Here is a 17327-nt window from a genome sequence, read left to right on the forward strand (position 1 = left end):
AGCTGTTCTTGCCATAATATGGACTTGGTCTTTTACCAAATAGGGCCATCTTCTGTATACCCCACCTACCTTGTCACAACACAACTGATCGGTTCAAACACATTAAGGAAAGAAATTCCACAAAATTAACTTTTAACAAGGCACACCTGTTAATTGAAATGCATTCCAGGTGACTACCTCATTAAGCTGATTGAGAGAATGCCAAGAGTGTGCAAAGCTGTCAACAAGGCAAAGGGTGGCTATTTGATGAATTTCAAATATAAAATATATTTTTTGATTTGTTTAACACTTTTTTTGGTTACTACAGTTGTGGCCAAAAGTTGAGAATGACACAAATATTAATTTTCACAAAGTCTGCTGCCTCAGTTTGTATGATGGCAATTTGCATATACTCCAGAATGTTATGAAGAGTGATCAGATGAATTGCAATTAATTGCAAAGTCCCTCTTTGCCATGCAAATGAACTGAACCCCCCAAAAACATCTCCACTGCATTTCAGACCTGCCACAAAAGGACCAGCTGTCACGTTCCTGACCGGTTTTCCATTGTTTTTGTATGTGTTTAGTTGGTCAGGGTGTGAGTTGGGGTGGGCATTCTATGTGTTGTGTTTCTATGTTGGGTTTAATGTGTTGCCTGATATGGTTCTCATATCAGGCAACACATTAAACCCAACATAGAAACACAACACATAGAAGGCAGGTGTTTGACGTTTCCTCTGATTGAGAACCATATTAAGGTAGGCTGTTCTCACTTTGTTGGTGGGTGATTGTCTTCCATGTCTGTGTATGTCGCATCACACGGGACTGTTTCGTTGTCGTTCGTGTATGTAGTCTGTTCCTGTGTTCTTCGTGTTATTATGTAAGTTCCATGTTCAGGTCTGTCTACGTCGTTTTGTTGTTTTGTAGTTATTCAAGTGTATTTCGTGTCAGTGTTCGTCTTGTTTAATGAATTCATTTATGTCTTCATACAACGCTGCGTTTTGGTCCGACCCTTACTCCTCCTCCTCGTACGAGGAGGAGGCATTAGACGAGCGTTACACCAGCTGACATGTCAGTGATTCTCTCGTTAACCCAGGTGTGAGTGTTGACGAGGACAAGGCTGGAGATCACTCTGTCATGCTGATTGAGTTCGAATAACAGACAGGAAGCTTCAAAAGGAGGGTGGTGCTTGGAATCATTGTTCTTCCTCTGTCATCCATGGCTACTTGCAAGGAAACACGTGCTGTCATCATTGCTTTGCACAAAAAGGGCTTCACAGGGAAGGATATTGCTGCCAGTAAGATTGCACCTAAATCAACCATTTATCGGATCATCAAGAACTTCAAGGAGAGCGGTTCAATTGTTGTGAAGAAGGCTTCAGGGCGTCCAAGAAAGTCCAGCAAGCGACAGGAAGCAGATAAAGCAGATTCAGCTGCGGGATCGGGGGACCAGCAGTACAGAGCTTGCTCAGGAATGGCAGCAGGCAGCAGCAGGCACACACAGTGAGGCAAAGACTTTTGGAGGATGGCCTGGTGTCAAGAAGGGCAGCAAAGAAGCCACTTCTCTCCAGGAAAAACATCAGGGACAGACTGATATTCTGCAAAAGGTACAGGGATTGGACTGTTGATGACTGGGGTAAAGTAATTTTCTCTGATGAATCCCCTTTCCGATTGTTTGGGGCATCCGGAAAAAAGCTTGTCCGGAGAAGACAAGGTGAGCGCTACCATCAGTCCTGTGTCATGCCAACAGTAAAGCATCCTGAGACCATTCATGTGTGGGGTTGCTTCCCAGCCAAGGGAGTGGGCTCACTCACAATTTTGCCTAAGAACACAGCCATGAATAAAGAAATGGTACCAACACATCTTCCGAGAGCAACTTCTCCCAACCATCCAGGAACAGTTTGGTGACTAACAATGCCTTTTCCAGCATGATGGAGCACCTTACCATAAGGAAAAAAGTGATAACTAAGTGGCTCGGGGAACAAAACATCGATATTCTGGGTCCATAGAAACTCCAGGAAACTCCCTAGACCTTAATCCCATTGAGAACTTGTGGTCAATCCTCAAGAGGCGGGTGGACAAACAAAACCTCACAAATTCTGACAAACTCCAAGCATTGATTATGCAAGAATGGGCTGCCATCAGTCAGGATGTGGCCCAGAAGTTAATTGACAGCATGCCGGGGCAGATTGCAGAGGTCTTGAAAAAGAAAGGTCAACAGTGCAAATATTGACACTTTGCATCAACTTCATGTAATTGTCAATAAAATCCTTTGACACTTATGAAATGCTTGTAATTATACTTCAGTATTTCATAGTAACATCTGACAAAAATATCTAAAGACACTGAAGCAGCAAACTTTGTGAAAAATTCATATTTGTGTCATTCTCAAAACTTTTGGCCATGACTGTACATGATTCCATGTGTTATTTCATTGTTTTGATGTCTTCACTATTATTCTACAATGTAGAAAATAGTAAAAAGAAAATAAAGAAAAACCCTGGAATGAGTAGGTGTCCAAACTTTTGACTGGTACTGTACTCAATGCTGATCTGAAGACTGATGTGTGTGTGTTCTGTGGATGCTAGGGAGACATGGCTGAGAGGAACTCCTGAACACCCATTTTACCACTAAATGCTGGCTACTTCGAGCAACCATCCCTATTATACAAAGACAGACAGGCATGCAGACAGAACTCCTCCTCAACACCTCTTTACTTTCTCTATTCTCTCAAGTTGTCTTTGGCTTGGGGCCAAAAAAACAATATTCAACATTTAGACTGCCTTGAAAAGCAACAATGCAGTAATTCCAGAATCTGTTTCATAATCTTTCCTTTTCCATGGCAGTGCCACACTCAGAGTGGCTGGAATAACGTTAAACCCTTCTACTTCCTCATTACTGAAATACAACAGAACATATTTTCAGCTCAACACATGCAGGGCAGAAGGGAGTTACCAATTATTACATAGGTAATAACAACCAAAGACCATTATGCCTTGACATACGGGCTCCCTACCTCCAAGCTTTTAGCCGTTAACCCATGCAATAGAGTGAGTGAGGTTGTATATTAGGCCCAGAATATAAGACATTTCGAGGGGATAACGGAGAGAAGGGCCTTACCTGTTCGTTGATGGAACTGTAGTCGTTGGTGGTAGAAACGTCATCGTCCTCCGAGTCAAAGAACTCCTCCTGATTCTCCAGCAGCTCCGCCAGGATGCGGCTCACTGACTCCTGCTCCTTCAGGTCCTCCACATCTGTGTCTAAACTAGAGTTACAGAAAATATGACCTCAGATCAGCCGTTATCATAAACACAGTGACTAAACTACAGTACAGGCAAAAAAGGACCTCAGATCAGCTGTGATAAACCTTCATAACTGAAAGGACTTCTACGTCCCTGTGTAAACTACAGTACAAAAAGAGAGGGGAAATGACCTCAGATCAGCTGTTATCCCAACCATCACACCTTATAAAAATACAGTAGCTTATTGCATCATTATGTTTGACTTCAGATAAGTTACCTGATGTGAAGTCAGATGACTAAGAAATACATGTTAGTACGTACACAACGATATAGCCTCGTTACTGTTAATTTAATTTAGTAAATATTTTCTTAACTCTATTTCTTGAACTGCATTGTTGGTTGAGGGCTTGCAAGTTAAGCATTTCACGGTAAGGTCTACACCTGCTGTATTCGGCGCATGTGACAAATAACATTTGATTTGAAATATGCATTTCAAACACGTATACGGCTAGTGGTATTATAATTAGATTCTGGCATTGACAGAACAGCTGTTATCTCCCTGAAGTCAACAGAACACGGCTGTTTTCAGAACATTGGCTACAGACAATCTCTAGTCTAGAAGATTATTTTATTATTTTGCAGAGCAAAGCAACTCCTCACGTGTCTCCAAAACACATCTGGGTGTCATCTGGGTTTGGTTATTTATTTCAGAATATAAATTGACGTTATACAATTAAGCAATAAGGCCCGAGGGGGTGTGATATATGGCCAATATACCACGGCTAAGGGCTGGTCTTTTGCTCGACGCAATGCAGAGTGCCTGGATACAGACCTTAGCCATGGTATATTGCCCATCCTGTATACCACAAATCCCCGATGTGCCTTATTGCCATAATAAACTGGTTACAAACATAATTAGAGCAGTAGAAATATATTTGTGTCATTCTTGTGGTATACAGTCTCATACCACGGCATTCAGCCAATCAGCATTCAGGGCTCAAACCACCCAGTTTATAATTAAATATAATTTGTGCTCTATAACCACTTATGAGCAAAAGTGGCAGCAAAGTGAAAGAGCCATCGATATGCAGGTATGTACAAGTACTACAGGCCTTAGGTATGGAGGTATTTAGGATGGATAGTTGATGTGCTGTCACTATTGTTGGTCGTACTGGAAGATGTCGGGTCCGAAGACGGCGGCGAGGGCTCCGATGCTCCAGCTCTCCTCCTGGAGCGAGGCCACGCTGGACAGGAAGCGGCACAGGAAGCGCAGCAGGCTGTAGTTGACCTGAGGCAGCTGCTGGAGGAAGTACTTCATGTTGCGGGCGAGCTCCTCCTCACTGCTGTAGTCTGGACAACACACAACAACAAGGGTTTATAGATGATGCTGCCAAGGGAAGAAAGTAAGGTGAGAGGGCAGGTGGAAAGTTAGAGAAGGAATAACGTGCAGCACCTTTATCGGGAGTACAGGTCAGATCCACAGAACATCAACAGGAGGATGAAGAGGTAGGGGACTGTGGAGAGGTGAATGATGAAGAGAACTAAGATTAACGTACCTTGGTAGAGCTGCAGGATGTGGGCCTGCATGCCTGCAGGGATGATGGGCTCTGGGAGCTCCTGCAGGAAGAGACGGAGCAGGCTGACGGCCGAGGCCAGGTCAGCCTCTTTCTCCAGGTCCACCTCCTCCCCAGAGTCATAGCGCTGCCGTAGCCACTCCACCCGCTCCGCGTTACCGTTGACCAGGAATAGCCCCTCCAGATCCAGACGCCCTGAGAGCAACACAGAGGCACAGAGGATAGTAGTCAATCACTGGCTCACTCCGCTTAACAGTTCTTGATGAATGAATCCTCTATGGACCATATCAATGAGGACTGTGAATACAGCATTAATTCGCTTTGAATGGGTAGAATGGCCGCTTGACTTTCTCAAACAGATCCCACAGTGATTTAATTACACAAATAAACTTATCAACTTGTCATTTCTCAAATGGGTGAAATTGCACCATTTCCTAGATTTGTAGTGGTACTACAATTTATGCAGATGTACTAACAGCTCAATCACAGAGCATATTAATGTTGGGGAGGAAGGAATTTTATTTTACCAACAATCCCTTTCAGTGAGTGGTTGTGTTAGTGGCTTCCTCTGTTTCCAGATGCAGCAGCCAGATGACATCATGCCTGTCCGTTGAATCAATTCCCACTATTGAAGCAGGGGGTGTGTACTGTACACAAGGAAATCCACAACCAGGAAACAAAGAACGCAATCATTACACTGTCATGTCATTCCACAACTCTGGGTTGTTCCACCACAGTGAATGAGGAGATCTGCCACTAGGCTTTGTTCATAGTGAGCTGCCTGGTTAAAGAAAACAGTGGGCGGTAACTGTAAGGGAGAGCGCTCTGGTATGTGACCTGGCCCAGACCAGGCCTCCTGCCCAGCTCCCCTCCATACCCAGCCTAACTAAACCAACTGGGACTCCAGCAGCAGGCCCCCTACCCAGCTCCCCTCCATACCCAGCCTAACTAACCCCACTGGGACTCCAGCAGCAGGCCCCCTACCCAGCTCCCCTCCATACCCAGCCTAACTAACCCCACTGGGACTCCAGCAGCAGGCCCCCTGCCCAGCTCCCCTCCATACCCAGCCTAACTAACCCCACTGGGACTCCAGCAGCAGGCCCCCTGCCCAGCTCCCCTCCATACCCAGCCTAACTAACCCCACTGGGACTCCAGCAGCAGGCCCCCTGCCCAGCTCCCCTCCATACCCAGCCTAACTAACCCCACTAGGACTCCAGCAGCAGGCCCCCTGCCCAGCTCCCCTCCATACCCAGCCTAACTAACCCCACTGGGACTCCAGCAGCAGGCCCCCTGCCCAGCTCCCCTCCATACCCAGCCTAACTAACCCCACTGGGACTCCAGCAGCAGGCCCCCTGCCCAGCTCCCCTCCATACCCAGCCTAACTAACCCCACTGGGACTCCAGCAGCAGGCCCCCTGCCCAGCTCCCCTCCATACCCAGCCCAACTAACCCCACTGGGACTCCAGCAGCAGGCCCCCTGCCCAGCTCCCCTCCATACCCAGCCTAACTAACCCCACTGGGACTCCAGCAGCAGGCCCCCTGCCCAGCTCCCCTCCATACCCAGCCTAACTAACCCCACTGGGACTCCAGCAGCAGGCCCCCTGCCCAGCTCCCCTCCATACCCAGCCTAACTAACCCCACTGGGACTCCAGCAGCAGGCCCCCTACCCAGCTCCCCTCCATACCCAGCCTAACTAACCCCACTGGGACTCCAGCAGCAGGCCCCCTGCCCAGCTCCCCTCCATACCCAGCCTAACTAACCCCACTGGGACTCCAGCAGCAGGCCCCCTGCCCAGCTCCCCTCCATACCCAGCCTAACTACCCCACTGGGACTCCAGCAGCAGGCCCCCTACCCAGCTCCCCTCCATACCCAGCCTAACTAACCCCACTGGGACTCCAGCAGCAGGCCCCCTGCCCAGCTCCCCTCCATACCCAGCCTAACTAACCCCACTGGGACTCCAGCAGCAGGCCCCCTGCTCACCTCCCCTCCATACCCAGCCTAACTAACCCCACTGGGACTCCAGCAGCAGGCCCCCTGCCCAGCTCCCCTCCATACCCAGCCTAACTAACCCCACTGGGACTCCAGCAGCAGGCCCCCTGCCCAGCTCCCCTCCATACCCAGCCTAACTAACCCCACTGGGACTCCAGCAGCAGGCCCCCTGCTCACCTCCCCTCCATACCCAGCCTAACTAACCCCACTGGGACTCCAGGAGCAGGCCCCCTGCTCACCTCCCCTCCATACCCAGCCTAACTAACCCCACTGGGACTCCAGCAGCAGACCCCCTGCTCACCTCCCCTCCATACCCAGCCTAACTAACCCCACTGGGACTCCAGCAGCAGGCCCTCTGCCCAGCTCCCCTCCATACCCAGCCTAACTAACCCCACTGGGACTCCAGCAGCAGGCCCCCTGCCCAGCTCCCCTCCATACCCAGCCTAACTAACCCAACTGGGACTCCAGCAGTAGGCCCCCTGCTCACCTCCCCTCCATACCCAGCCTAACTAACCCCACTGGGACTCCAGCAGCAGGCCCCCTGCCCAGCTCCCCTCCATACCCAGCCTAACTAACCCCACTGGGACTCCAGCAGCAGGCCCCCTGCCCAGCTCCCCTCCATACCCAGCCTAACTAACCCCACTGGGACTCCAGCAGCAGGCCCCCTACCCAGCTCCCCTCCATACCCAGCCTAACTAACCCCACTGGGACCCCAGCAGCATTTCGCTGGCCTGGTCTCCTGCTGCTCACAGAGGTCTTATTAAGTTACAGTGATGGCATCCAGTTGTGAGTGCAAAGAGACGGATTCATTTCTGGACTGCACAATTATCATTAATATGGCGACTGGCATGTGAATGAAAGGTGTGTGTGATGTATTACACCTGATGTCAAATGGAATTTTGTTGACTGATAAGCTTCCTGCAGATAAAACAAGCTGAAATGCATAGGAGGAAGTGAGAATTCCTGTCATGGTAATAGGAACTGAATGGATGTTATGCCTGTGGAGTTGCAGCATTATGCCTGCGTCGGATTGACTAGCTCATTTCCCCCCTACACCCATTCTTTCAGAGTTTAAAAGGAGTCGAGGTTGGTAAAAAAAAAAAAAGCTATGCAACGGAAGAAGCATGTGAGAAGAGAAGATCTCTCAACTACATGTTTGGTTTATCGTGTTGCAAGGAGGACAGTCATGACTGTAAATGTTTATTTTTCAGCCAGTAGTTCGGCTAGGCTATACGGAACATGAGCAGATTCTTCCTAAATAATAACCTACACCCTATCATCTGTGTGCTTATGTCAATCAAGTAGAAGCGTCGCCAGTGGGGATTGATTACAGAGGCTGAAGTGACGACAGGTCGACGCGTCGCCAGTGGGGATTGATTACAGCGGCTGAAATGACGACAGGTCGAAGCGTCGCCAGTGGGGATTGATTACAGCGGCTGAAATGACGACAGGTCGACGCGTCGCCAGTGGGGATTGATTACAGCGGCTGAAATGACGACAGGTCGAAGCGTCGCCAGTGGGGATTGATTACAGCGGCTGAAATGACGACAGGTCGAAGCGTCGCCAGTGGGGATTGATTACAGCGGCTGAAATGACGACAGGTCGAAGCGTCGCCAGTGGGGATTGATTACAGCGGCTGAAATGACGACAGGTCGAAGCGTCGCCAGTGGGGATTGATTACAGCGGCTGAAATGACGACAGGTCGACGCGTCGCCAGTGGGGATTGATTACAGCGGCTGAAATGACGACAGGTCGAAGCGTCGCCAGTGGGGATTGATTACAGCGGCTGAAATGACGACAGGTCGAAGCGTCGCCAGTGGGGATTGATTACAGCGGCTGAAATGACGACAGGTCGAAGCGTCGCCAGTGGGGATTGATTACAGCGGCTGAAATGACGACAGGTCGAAGCGTCGCCAGTGGGGATTGATTACAGCGGCTGAAATGACGACAGGTCGAAGGGTCGCCAGTGGGGATTGATTACAGCGGCTGAAATGACGACAGGTCGAAGGGTCGCCAGTGGGGATTGATTACAGCGGCTGAAATGACGACAGGTCGAAGAGTCGCCAGTGGGGATTGATTACAGCGGCTGAAATGACGACAGGTCGAAGGGTCGCCAGTGTGGATTGATTACAGCGGCTGAAATGACGACAGGTCGAAGTGTCGCCAGTAGGGATTGATTACAGCGGCTGAAATGACGACAGGTCGACGTGTCGCCAGTGGGGATTGATTACAGCGGCTGAAATGACGACAGGTCGAAGTGTCGCCAGTGGGGATGGATTACAGCGGCTGAAATGACGAAATGACAACAGGTACATGTTCATCTACCGGAGAGAATTGTCAAAACAATCCCCGACGATATAAAACAAGACAGTGGCAGAATAATGGGATTTACAGTGCACATAAAAATATACCTTAAGTTAAATGTGATGCTCAATGAGGTGATTAATTTGCCAGAGAGGGAGCATGTATTTTGGAGGTCCAATCTGTGGAGCTCTCCTGTGTTGCTCTCGGTCGATAGACAAACAGGAAATAAGCTTTTGGACGAAGTACTGGCTCCCGTTTGATGCCTGAGGAATGAGTCTCTAGTTAGAAATACAGCTTGTGAATGTCCCACTCACCATGCTCTTCGACGTACTCTACGATGTGCCTGACCAGTAGGGGGACCTCCTGGCCTGGCTGGCCGCTCTGCTGCACCTCATCTAGGGGAACCCCAAAAACCCTGGCTGGTGTCAGGGAGTTGCTGGGGGAAGGAGAGAGGCTCTTCCTCATCGCTTCCACAGCCGAGCTGCTTCCGAAGGTCTGGATGTCAGCCACCACCAAACACACACAGGAGAGAGACAGAGGGAGAGACACTGTCACGGGCTGTGTTCTCCATCGAACATACATATCTAAACACACACAGGGCAGCCAGTGTAGTTGTTATCAGACCCAGACAGCGCTGATCCAGTGTAGTTGTTATCAGGTTCCAGCTAGCTCGGAGTGAGTGGGTTATTAAGTAGTGTCATGTGGATGTGTCTGACAGCCATCAGAACAAGCATAGATAGTTACAATGTTAATGGGAGCAGGTGCTTGGGCTTGGAGCGCTAGCTAGGCCACATGTCAGTGACGGGTTTCAGTGTTCTGTGCACTATTAAACAAACAAACACACACTACCCAGGCCAGCGACCTCCCTAAAGAATGGATCTACTTAAGCAATAAGGCCCGGGACGGTGTGTTGTGGTTTTCCATTTGTTCTAAACATGAGGACAAAAATGTTAGCTCAATGCTCACACAAACCTATATGTTGTTGTACTCACCGTTCAGCACTTAAAACACCCAGTAGTTCACCTTATCTTCAGCACCACTCACTAGCAGTGAATCGAATGGTCATCTATGGCTGCTTCAGGTTATGGCAAAAGATGAGCCTGTAGTTCCTCATTGACAGACCGCGAATCCTGATCAGGACTTCAGTAGCTAAGCTGCAGGAGAGAATGGAGAGAGTAAGAAAATAAAGTGTTTGAAAGAAGCTGCTTCGTTAGCTCCAAGACATTCTATTATATTGATAAGATAGTCGAATGATCGCTCGAACAATGAAAATACATGTCCTCAAAAGATGGAAGGCAGGTAGGAGGCAAGATCAGGTGGGACCATTCTAGGGTTGTCTAGATGGGATACAACTTATGTTAAAATGGAGTTTTCGTATCAGGTTAGGAGAATTTACGCAGCAAGATAGGAGCTTTAAGGTAAGCATACCCATCAAGTCCACTTTCATATTTGGATTCAAATTTGTAAAAAAACGGACATTTTCTGCTGTTTGTTTCAACTAATTAATCTAGTTGTTATATCCATAACCTTTTTAGTAAGACAATCACGTGTTTTATTAAGTTGTTGACAATTGTGTAAGTTCCACATTTCAAAGGCTACCCTCAGATAAACACATTTCATTTATTTTTACCTTCTAAGATAAGTGATCTTTTATCTAAAATTAAGAGATGTGCTGATATACGCACAGCATATTTTATGAGCATTCATGACTATTTCTTGACAATTTAAAACATGGGTTTTTCATGCCATCAGTCGTGCCTGTATGTCACAGTATCAACATCATTTTGTTAACTACAACAAGATAATTGATTTCAGGCATTCACAGATTACATGTTTAAACACATTGTCAGATTTAGATTTTTTACCCCTTTTTCCCCCCAATTTCGTGGTATCCAATTAGTAGTAGTTACTGTCTTGTCTCATTGCTGCAACTCCCGTACGGACTCGTACTCGTGCTAATAATTAGAATCAGGTGCGCTAGATTAGAGCGAGAACCTACAGGACGGTAGATCTCCGGGAACAGGGTTGGAGCGAACCTACAGGACGGTAGATCTCCGGGAACAGGGTTGGAGAGAACCTACAGGACGGTAGATCTCCGGGAACAGGGTTGGAGAGAACCTACAGGACGGTAGATCTCCGGGAACAGGGTTGGAGCGAACCTACAGGACGGTAGATCTCCGGGAACAGGGTTGGAGAGAACCTACAGGACGGTAGATCTCCGGGAACAGGGTTGGAGAGAACCTACAGGACGGTAGATCTCCGGGAACAGGGTTGGAGCGAACCTACAGGACGGTAGATCTCCGGGAACAGGGTTGGAGCGAACCTACAGGACGGTAGATCTCCGGGAACAGGGTTGGAGCGAACCTACAGGACGGTAGATCTCCGGGAACAGGGTTGGAGAGAACCTACAGGACGGTAGATCTCCGGGAACAGGGTTGGAGAGAACCTACAGGACGGTAGATCTCCGGGAACAGGGTTGGAGAGAACCTACAGGACGGTAGATCTCCGGGAACAGGGTTGGAGAGAACCTACAGGACGGTAGATCTCCGGGAACAGGGTTGGAGAGAACCTACAGGACGGTAGATCTCCGGGAACAGGGTTGGAGAGAACCTACAGGACGGTAGATCTCCGGGAACAGGGTTGGAGAGAACCTACAGGACGGTAGATCTCCGGGAACAGGGTTGGAGAGAACCTACAGGACGGTAGATCTCCGGGAACAGGGTTGGAGAGAACCTACAGGACGGTAGATCTCCGGGAACAGGGTTGGAGAGAACCTACAGGACGGTAGATCTCCGGGAACAGGGTTGGAGCGAACCTACAGGACGGTAGATCTCCGGGAACAGGGTTGGAGAGAACCTACAGGACGGTAGATCTCCGGGAACAGGGTTGGAGCGAACCTACAGGACGGTAGATCTCCGGGAACAGGGTTGGAGCGAACCTACAGGACGGTAGATCTCCGGGAACAGGGTTGGAGAGAACCTACAGGACGGTAGATCTCCGGGAACAGGGTTGGAGAGAACCTACAGGACGGTAGATCTCCGGGAACAGGGTTGGAGAGAACCTACAGGACGGTAGATCTCCGGGAACAGGGTTGAGAGAACCTACAGGACGGTAGATCTCCGGGAACAGGGTTGGAGAGAACCTACAGGACGGTAGATCTCCGGGAACAGGGTTGGAGAGAACCTACAGGACGGTAGATCTCCGGGAACAGGGTTGGAGAGAACCTACAGGACGGTAGATCTCCGGGAACAGGGTTGGAGAGAACCTACAGGACGGTAGATCTCCGGGAACAGGGTTGGAGAGAACCTACAGGACGGTAGATCTCCGGGAACAGGGTTGGAGAGAACCTACAGGACGGTAGATCTCCGGGAACAGGGTTGAGAGAACCCTGCTCTATACAAAAGGTAAATGACAAAGCAATATTGTTTAATAATAACTTTGCATAATATTGTAGTCTATTAGTTCAAACATTTTATGAGTAGACTTTGCTATTGGTCTTTTTCACCATAAATCACTGTTTCTATTAAGCCCAGTATGCTCCTATTTGCATTGAAAAACACATGGGGATAGTGTGTTGATTTCCCTAATATTCAATGAACATAAGCATAAATGTTTTTTGTTCAGATTTATGTTGATTAAAACACACCAAAACTACAGTTATGCAATTATTGTGCATCTAGCCAGGCTGCCTTTACCATGATTTGAACCAGTTAGAAAACTCTAAAGACATTTGGAGAGGACAGTCATTGATGCAGAGCTAGAAGAATAAGACCAGGGTTGAAGGACAGAGATAGAAGACCTACAAATGAGGGACAATATCACTATTGGGCAACTACTCATGCACTTTTGGTTGGGATCATAGTCATATGGTTGTCTTTATTCATCCACGTTAGGAATACAAATGGAACTAATTAACAAGAACAGTAGTACAGCAAATGTGAATCAGCTTTCAGATAATTAATATAAAGTTGTGTGTGTTATGGTCTTGTTGCATAGCTTCTTATCCACAGCAGGCCCAGATTTGTGGTCTAACCAAGCAATAAAACACTTGATTCAACTAATCATGTCTTGATTGAAGTCTATGATTAGTTGAATGGGATTTGTACTGGTCAACAACTACTAAAGCCTAAGTCCACATTGTGGATACGACTGGACATACGTTCTACTTTCATGAAGAATAGCAATGACCAGTATATTTGAATAACTTTAGGGGAGATTAATATAATCACATTTTACATAATGTCAGTCTAAGTTTTGAACATTTGGAAATGAATTAAAATTGATTATTTAAGAGGTGGGTTTATTTGGATCACCCATGGGCTTAAAGAGTACATTCGGTAAGCATTAAGCCCAATCCCGACTTTCCACCTACATTATCAAACATTTGTCTTAAAACATGTTTTAAGTAAAGTCATACAACTTCGAGAGATTAAATCATTCATTTTATATCCACTTTTCTTACAAAAACTAGGGCAGTATACACCGAGTGTAAAAAACATTAGGAACACCTGCTCTTTCTATAACAGACTGACCAGGTGAAAGCTATGATCCCTTACTGACGTCACTTGTTAAATAGACTTCAATCAGTGTAGATGAAGGGGAAGAGACCGGTTAAAGAAGGATTTTTAATCCTCGAGAAAAATTAGCTGAAATTGCACGCGCATCCATTTATAAATCAGGGCATTCGTCACACTCTAACCATGACGAAACTTGTATTCGATCAAATAAGCCTCATGTAGAAAATTAGCAATTACATTTGTCAAACAAACTACACACTCATTTACTTCCACACACAAATTTCTCACTTCGTTGTCTTATTTTCCTGGACAGATTTTTGGTGTAGTAAACCCTCTCGTGTCGCCACATACTCCCTGGCTAGGTTCAGAAACCACAAAGCCACAATGACCACTTAATTACCATCAGCTGATCCACATCACAACGACCACAAAACATGCCTAATAATAACTGCACTTTAATAGTTCAAAAGAAATGTAGTTCCATAAACATTTATCAAAAATACAGTAAATGAAGATATTCCAGGTATCCCACACAAAGCATACCGTTAGCATTCTAGAGAATAGCCTAATCTGGACATTTTATCCAGAAACTATCCACATGCGTGTGGTGTGAGAGACATGACACCTATGATAGAGTCCAGTTGAGCAAGGCTTCTTCCTAACTAGGCTAGTGTAGCTAGATGGTGGAACTGGAATCTGTGCATACTGGCCTGTCTCATGGCCCCCCAAACGATTCCTCAGCTCAGGAATCTTTCAAGCGAACAAAGCTACGCTAACTACAGGCTGTTCTAGCTTGTCGGCTAAGTAAGAGATGCCTTCTCTGGGGAGACAGTAGGGTGTTTGAGCGCCATTAATGGCACTGTGCAGTAACTATTAATCCTAAAAACCAGGCTAGCGGTCATATGACCTATTAATCCTAAAAACCAGGCTAGCGTCCATATGATCTATTAATCCTAAAAACCAGGCTAGCGTCCATATGATCTATTAATCCTAAAACCCAGGCTAGCGTCCATATGATCTATTAATCCTAAAACCCAGGCTAGCGTCCATATGATCTATTAATCCTAAAACCCAGGCTAGCGTCCTGGGTTAGGGTGCGATTTGGGATGCACATTTGTCACCAACCTCTATGAAGCCTTGGTTTATCACAGTGTGCGATTTCCACGACCATGCAGTATGTTCTTCTTAAATCAGATGTGCTTTTAATTAGGCAAGGGTCACAGACAAACTTGATAGAAAGCTAAGCACAATCTGTGGGATTCATTTAAGATACTCTTTGAAGTAGTAAGGTTTCAGACGTCTTCGGGAAGATGGGCAGGGACTCCGCTGTCCTAGCTTCAGGGGGGGGCTGGTTCCACCATTGGGGTGCCAGGACAGAGAAGAGCTTTGACTGGGCTGAGCAGGAGCTGAACCCCCGTGGGGGGAGGAGAGCGGGCCAGACAGGACAGAACCAGCAGGCAATGAGCTGGTTCCTTATTTCTGGCTTGTTCTGCATCTCATTTGCCAGGCCGAGCAGCAGTCTCACTTACGCTTCGAACACACCGACTGCGTCATTGCATCACTGCTGCATAACATTTTGCGCAGCAAGCAACTATCCTGATGCAGGTACCTTTTGCAAATGGTCGCATGCGGTTGGACACATGGAGGAGAGAATCATTTTCGCAGTATCCTCAAAACCGTGTCTTTTTGACACAACTGCTGACAGCTACAGGGACATAAACACAAAAAATGCTGCTTGGAGACAAGTGTCCACGATAGTAGGATTGCCAGGTCAGTTTAGTAGTGAGCTTGTGCTAGATGTGGCTAGTTAGCGTTAGCTAGCTTTCGGCGGGGCTGGTCCCGGCCCAACAGCGCGATCAAGACCACCTTCCTCAACGTTGGTCTCATTGTTGAAAGAGCCTACTCTGCCTATCTTGACTATTTATTATTGCATTTCGCTCAAACTGCATTTTGGAGGGAAATTATATTATAGGCTCTCACAATTAATTTGAGGATGTCATCGAATAAATAATATACGTGGCAAATAAATAAATAAAAAATGTAAAGAAATTATGCAATCAATCTGTTTTTATGTAATCCCAAATTTTTACTGAATGTGTGCAAAAAAAATAAATCTACATTCATATTTTGCTACTTTCTGTCAAGTCCACTCATACAATTTGATGCATACGTTCGATTTATCGAACGTATGCACCACACAGAACGCACTGCAACTGCCTCTGCAACGCAATGCTGCAAGGCAAATGCAGCGTTCCATTGGAAATGAATGTACTTCTGGTGTATCGAAACGCAATGACGCAGTTGGTGTGTTCGAAGCGTTAGGCATTTTCAACAATTAAACATCACTAATGCAAATGACATTTCAACAAATGAAAAAAACTAAAAGGCTACTTCCTGAATCTTAACTTAATCTGCTGAAATCCTGGGAGTTTGACAGCTTATGGTCATTTGAGAAGCTCACGACTCCATTGAGACTTGAGTTCCAATCCATTACACTATCATTACCTTATTCAAACACCAACATGTGATTTTCTCTTATCTGATCTCCAGAAGTGATGGAGGGGTAGTGTGTTGGTGGCTGTGTTGAAAGCAAGTAGAGAGCACAACGGGGACGAGGTATGATGACTAAAACACACCCAAGTCATTGACTTCCACCTCGCCAGATTACTATTGTAGGGCTGAGGTGACCGCAAAGTACTGACACATCTAACCTCTCAGTGGTACTGGCATGGAAAGAGAACAGGTGATGTTGACAGAGGTTTCACAACAGGGCAGTGTGGTACTGACTGGAGGAAAGATGGGAGAAGGATATAGGTTAGGGGGACTTTGACAGAGAGACCCTGTCTGCAATGTCAACACTACAGTTGACCCCAATGCTCTTCCCGAGGTTGAAAACTTTTTGCCAATGGACACCTACTTTCTAATTGAGTGTCAATAATATAGGTAGAGAGAGAGATACAACTGGGGGTAGTAGGGATGGGCCAGGGATGCTATGCTACTGTTGCCTGATCCTCCCTGGGCATTAATAACTAGATACTTTAAGGGATAGGAATGAGAAGGGCTTGTTATTTAAACCAGAGGCCAGGGTGGCAGAGGGTGCATTTACACAGGCAGCCCAATTCTGATATTTGTTCCACAAATTGCTCTTTTGACCATTCACATATTTTCATAGAAGTTAAGAGCTGATCTGAACGGTCAAAATACCAATTAGTGTAATATGTTTCAGGTTACAGTGCTGATATACATGTATACAGGTTGGCAATAGATTAGATTGTTTTGTAGATCTTACTGAGTAAGCATATGGAAACAGACAATTGGTTAGGACCTAGTGTGCCTTCCAGCTACTACAGTGTCTCAGTCACAATGCCATCTTACTGTCTGAGCATGGGCAGAGCTAATCATATTGTTGCATTTGCATACAAATTCCATCTTTGATACGGATGTCAGCCATCTGTGAAGGCTTGGTGTGGGTGTAGACATGAAATGCCTGCGCCTTAGCCGTGTTGGTCTGCTTGCCTTAAACAATGACATTCTGATTATTGATTAAGCATCGACTTTATCACCTCTGGCTCAAATAAAATCAGCATTAAAAAAAAAACACCATTGTCAAATCAATGATATGGAAAAAGCTTCTGGTGTGCTTGTCTGGGACTACAATAAAACGTGTACTGTTGGGGGTACAAGAGGACTGGAGTTGGGAACCACTACCTTAACACATAGGCAAA

General features: G+C 46.7%; 1 protein-coding gene across 3 annotated transcripts in view; it reads right to left on the minus strand.

The window, feature by feature from the left end:
• Nucleotides 1–17327, minus strand: part of LOC129827627 (protein FAM13B-like) — a 71998-nt gene that overhangs the window by 46160 nt on the left and 8511 nt on the right. For all 3 annotated transcript variants that reach the window (XM_055888640.1, XM_055888641.1, XM_055888642.1), the window contains exons 2-6: nt 10078–10239; nt 9400–9580; nt 4776–4988; nt 4392–4569; nt 3098–3242 (exon numbers count right to left, since the gene is read on the minus strand). In XM_055888640.1, coding sequence (XP_055744615.1) covers nt 3098–3242; nt 4392–4569; nt 4776–4988; nt 9400–9550 — 687 coding nt within the window. In that variant the 5' untranslated portion in view covers nt 9551–9580; nt 10078–10239. The remainder of the gene's footprint in view (nt 1–3097; nt 3243–4391; nt 4570–4775; nt 4989–9399; nt 9581–10077; nt 10240–17327) is intronic.

Source organism: Salvelinus fontinalis, chromosome 29, assembly GCF_029448725.1.
Source record: "Salvelinus fontinalis isolate EN_2023a chromosome 29, ASM2944872v1, whole genome shotgun sequence".
NCBI classification, from domain to species: Eukaryota; Metazoa; Chordata; class Actinopteri; order Salmoniformes; family Salmonidae; genus Salvelinus; species Salvelinus fontinalis.